This window comes from Chrysochloris asiatica, unplaced genomic scaffold (assembly GCF_000296735.1).
Source record: "Chrysochloris asiatica unplaced genomic scaffold, ChrAsi1.0 scaffold00055, whole genome shotgun sequence".
NCBI classification, from domain to species: Eukaryota; Metazoa; Chordata; class Mammalia; order Afrosoricida; family Chrysochloridae; genus Chrysochloris; species Chrysochloris asiatica.
In genome coordinates, this window is record NW_006408573.1 from 6832920 (window position 1) to 6838243 (window position 5324).

Sequence of the window (5324 nt, forward strand, 5' to 3'; positions counted from 1 at the left end):
AGGAGCAGAAACCTGAACTGAATGGTGCCTGAAGTCCCAAGGATTCTGGCCTTAGGTGACAGGACCCCCGTTTGGAGGAAGACACAGAACCAAAGTTGCTCTGGGCCTCCAGCCTTTTTTCAGACTCAGACCAAGTTGTAGATCTCCCCACAGACAGGTGCCGTGAGCCCACATATGGCCGACTGCGGACACCCAGCTCCCTGCGGCTTCTCCACGATCCACGGTGCGCAGCCCTACACGGTTCCTGCCAGGTTTGTTCACTCCCATCTGTCCCAGCTCAGGGCAGCGTGCACAGAGGAAGCTCACCAGACTCAGAGAGATTAGCTTGGCTTAGGATGACAATTTTTCAGTTCTGCTAATAGAGGAACAAAGAAATGTTCCCCTGAAAGGAGAAGTGTGTCACTGTTAGGGCCCCTGGACAAATGTACCCCACCTCTGTCCCCAGGATGTCCCATTCTTGGGAAAGCCACAAACATTCCAAGACTGGATTTCTGCAGAATCATCTCCAATTCTTCAAATTTCACTGGTCTAGGGAAGGATATAGGGGAGGGCGAGGGAGGTGGGGCAAGACCCCTCAGAGAGGTTAAATAGGCCATCTCCACACTCTCATCCTGTGTCCCTGGAGCTGAAGACTCACAACCTAGACACATTTTTCAGGCCTTTCACCACCATGACGCCCATGAAGATGTTGCTCGTGACTGCCCTCATCCTGGGGGCTTCTCTGCAACATACCCAAGCAGGTGAGGGGCAGAGGGATGGGGCAGGGCAAGGCATGGAGAACTCCACACAGACTGATGTCATTTACAGTCCACTTCTTCCCACAAGGGACTTGGGGGGCCAGCAGCAGTCAGATTTTGAGAGAAGCAATGCTAAGAAAAATAATAGCAATGCCCCCAGCACCCAGGGGTGGCTTGGTGACCAAAAGCCCATGGAGTTAGTCAAAGCAAGTTGCACCTCCAGAAGGAACAGAAGATAGATGGGGGCTTCTTAGACAAGGCTCTGTTGCTGTTAAGTATTGTTGAGTTGGTTCTGATGCGTAGGCAACCCTGCATAGGTTTTCCAAGGAGCAGCTGGTAAGCTTGAACCGCCGACCTTGTGGTTCAAATCGACATTGCAGCCCAGCGCATTAACTCACAGCACCACGCCAGGTCCTTTAGTGTGGTATTAAGACCACCCTTTATGAGTGTGTATATTTTCGAGTGTTGGAGATTTTTTCTTGTACAAAGATGAGGGTGTCTCCAGTTTATCATTTGTTAAATGGGGGAGTGATAGTACCTGCTCCCAGGTGTGTTGTGAGGACTGAATGACCTACTGCAGGTAGAGGCTCAGCCCAGAGTCTGGCACAAGTCAAATACTTGGTGATCTACGGCTGTTATTGGAATGCATGCTTGCACTCATACACACACACACACACACACACACTTAGACCACAAACCCACCGTGTACACACAAATACACCCATAGACACACTCAAATACACAGGTCCCTTCATAGCACACAAACAGCTCCCACACGCATGTACACACACTGACACAGAGACCCAGCGACACATATTCAGACCCCTCAACTCTTCACACAAAGACACACACTCACAAAGCCCACACACATCACAGACCCTTAAACCACACACACACACACACAAACACACAAGCATCCCACAAATGCACACACAGACCCCTCCCAGTAACACACAGACAAGCACAGGCACCCCACCCCCACCCCCCCCACACACACAGCTTATGCCTGCTTTCTTTTTCCAGCTCGAGGGACCAATGCGGGGCTCCGGGAGTGCTGCCTTGAGTACTTTCAAGGAGTCATTCCTCTTAGAAGGCTGGCATCATGGTACAGAACCTCACCCGGGTGTCCCAGAGACGCCATTGTGTAAGTCTGTCCACCGAGGTCCTCCCATGCTCATTTCCCAGGATCCCAACTCTGATGTTCCCAGAACAGTCACTGGAGACGGGATGGGGAGACTAGCAGAGGTGGGCCCTTCTTCCCAGTGAACCACCTCATCCTTCTGTGGGCATTTCCTGTGCCACACACAAGACCCGAACATGCCCCAACTTCTTCATGGATTATTGTGGAACTGAGGCCAGTCCCCATCACAGTCAGTTGGTGACTGGTGTGCCACTTCCCTGGGGCCTGGGCCCGGTCACAGGATGCAGAGCACCAGGCTGGCCCCTCCTGTGTGTTTCCAATTCAAACTCTGGGTGGTCTAGGGGCAGGAGGTATTGGAAGTGGTGGGCAAGGAAGCCCTGGTTTCCCTGGTGGGCAACAATTAGTGAGGATGCTGTGTAATGCCCCAGATCTGCCTTGATACCCGGTGTGGCCTTGGGCACATAGCTGTCCTTCCTGGGGCTTCGGGCTGCTTCCTGGTCAGTGTAGGGCAGAGGCTGGCCTTGGGGCCATGTCTGTAAGGCCCTTACACATCCTAACGGTTTTCTCTCTGCATAGGCTTGTAACTGTCCTGGGCAAGCCCATCTGTTCCAACCCCAAGGACAAGATGGTGAAGAAGGCAGTTAAATATTTGGAAAACCTCAAAAAGCAACGTAACCCCACTGCCCAGAATTCCTGATGTTCTCCCTGGACCACTTGGAGACTTTCTGTCTGGTGTTCATTACTACTACACTCCTTTCCAATCTGCCGGGGACCTGCAGAGGACTTACAAGACCAGAACCAACGCAGCTTTGGAGACCACTGTCTGAACTGGAGTTGTAGACATTAAAGGGCCCGAATTAAAATCTCTTTCCCTCAGTCTGGGTCAGTGTGCTCTGGCTCCAAAGTGCAGGACATCCTCTTACCTGGGCTGTCATACCAGATGGGCCCTTAAGGGGATATGTGGTCCTGCCCTGCCCATGTCAGAAGGGGAAACTGAGGCTTAGAGGGGGTCTTGGCTGCTTAGAGGACAGTCGGGAGGGGTGGAGACGCCCCCCTCCCTTCCCTGTGGCTGGCAGCCCTCTCTACTCATCTGCCCTGTGCCTGCTGGTGGGAAATTGGGAAACACCACTGAAATTTCACTCCTATCTCCTCTACCTCCGAAGGTCCCACTCTGCCCTGGGTCATCTGTTCTTGCCTGTAACCCCGTAGCCACATTTCCCCTGCACACATTGGATTTAATTCACAGATGTTTCCAGAGTCTTCCACAGACCAGACTCCTCGGCCAAGTACTGTGGGGATCCTGCAGCCCCCTTTCTAGCCTTTCCTGTTTCTCAGTCCCCAACTACATTCTGTGGGGAGACTCTGCAGGCTACTCCCTGCCCAGGGCCTCCAGCTCAGGCTCTGAAGCAGCTCTGCTGACTTCTGGGTCCAATGCCTCCCTTCTGGTAGTAGAGCGGTTATGAGATGGGCTGCTAACCGAAAGGTCAGCAGTTCAAAACTACCAGCAGTTAGTTCCATGGGAGGAAGATGAGGTTTTCTGCTCCCGTAAAGATTCGAGATTTATTTACCCTGCTTCTACTTCTCTGGGCCTTCTCTCCAGGGAGACCTTGTTCTCCCACTGCTTCCTCGGTGTGTCTGCCAGTTCTGACACCTCCCTTAGACAAGGAGCCTTCTCTCAGTCTAGGGCGGGACCTGGGAGCCCCTCAGCGAGTTCCTCAGCCATTGTGCTCAAAATGATGGGGACAATGGACCCCGAGGTCCAGCTCAAGCAGGCCGGAGTCAGGGTCTTCAGGTTCTAGTTCTGTCTCATTTGCTCAACCATCCACTTGTGGCTTCTCTCTCCTGGGGTACAGTCTAGGTCAGGGACGTTGAATCCTTCCCTTTCTAGGATTCAGTGGCTTACATTACTGGCCTGGGACCTGAAGTTAGAGCGTTCTCTTCAGTCAAGGCCTTTGCCCTCTGCTGGCCAGCTATCTCACTGCAAGGCAGACGCCAGTGCAAGCCCGCTTACAGCAGGAGCAAAAATAAAACAAGAACAATCTACTGAGACTAGTAACAGTGACAAACGGGTTTTTCTGTGACCTGAGGGTCTCTCCGTCACAGGTGGGCTCTTCCCTGCCCTGGAGGAGGTGACTATCCTTGATCCAGTGTCCTGGGTTAGGGGCTCTGGAAAAATATCCTCTGGATCCAATGGGTGGGAGAACACAGATCTCAGAAAGTGGGAGGAAAAGAGGCACCCTTAGACAGCCTAAAAGGCAAAGTCTGGGTCCTAGACACACCGCCCACCCCCCCACCCCGGTGTCCTGCAGACCATAGCTGAAGGACAATCAGAATACATTTAATCCAATGTTGCAAAGTCTCCTTAAAAGCAGAAGTGAAATCTTACTCAGAGATTCATAAAGCCAAGTATGTAGAGGACTTCAAAGACTGTGAGGAGGCAGGGTTGCTCAGCAGGGAAGAGATAAATCCAGAATGAAGTAAGTGTGCAGTAGCAGGATCAGGAAGGTAAGATATAGCAGATGGAACCAGCCACCGTGTTCTCCTAGGAAACGGATGTTTTTAAGGAATTGTGACTTGGAGACTCCCCATGACGGTGAGTGGGTAGGAAGACAGAAGATGCGCACTGTTCCTCCCACTTGCTTCCCCTTCTTCCCCCTCAAAATCCAGCTCCCTCAGAGCCCAGCTCAAACACAGCCTCCCCCCAGGCCTGCCTGCATCTCCTTGTCTGTATTTGGTGCCTCACTCTCTGTTCTTCACAGCCTCTCTGCCCTCACCTACATTTCATCTTTATCACATCTGGCCCCTATACGAAGGGACTTCAGAACGTTTGTGGAAAAAATAGAATGAAAAGAGAATGGAACTTTCCCAAAAACTTTTGTGATGGTAGCTGCCTGCATGTCAATGAGCTCATTTGGGTCAGGCAACTCAGTATCAGACTTGTAACAGCGGCAGAGGATGCTTTGTGCATTGTAGACATTTGATTTCTACATTTCCATCAGCAAGCTCTCAGGAGAAATGCACAGGGGGCACTAGTGGGGAAAGAGGCACCCTGGAGGCGCTGCACCCTAACTCAGCTTTAAGCAGAATTGGGTTGTTCTTTAATTGCCCACCAGGGGGCAATCTAGTCCTAAAATAAAGTTCTGTGGTAGATGAGGCGCCACCCCAGGGACTGGGGCGCCCACAGGAGAGCGTAGCTGCGCGGGACCTCGAAGCAGGTGTGTTTGCAGCTGACTGGCTCTTCTCCTGGGTTTAGAAACTCCACATGACCCTCCAAGAAATAGTTGTTATGTGCTGTGGCGGCTTTGAACCACGATGTCGCCGGTTTAAGCTCACCAGCTGCTGCTCCTCAGAAACCTTACACAGGGTTGCTGAAGGTTGGAACCGACTCGACGGCACCTGGTGTGGCGCTGTGAGTTAATGCGCCAGACTGCAAAGCCGTTTGAACT

At 52.1% G+C, this 5324-nt stretch overlaps 1 protein-coding gene across 1 annotated transcript; it reads left to right on the forward strand.

Annotated features, from left to right (window-relative positions):
• The first annotated feature begins 670 nt into the window (after positions 1–670).
• On the forward strand, positions 671–3341 carry CCL17 (chemokine (C-C motif) ligand 17). Its single transcript, XM_006863620.1, has 4 exons — positions 671–740; positions 1761–1881; positions 2455–2549; positions 3214–3341. Exons 1-4 carry the CDS (start codon positions 671–673, stop codon positions 3339–3341), a joined length of 414 nt encoding a protein of 137 aa, XP_006863682.1.
• Positions 3342–5324: the final 1983 nt, after the last annotated feature.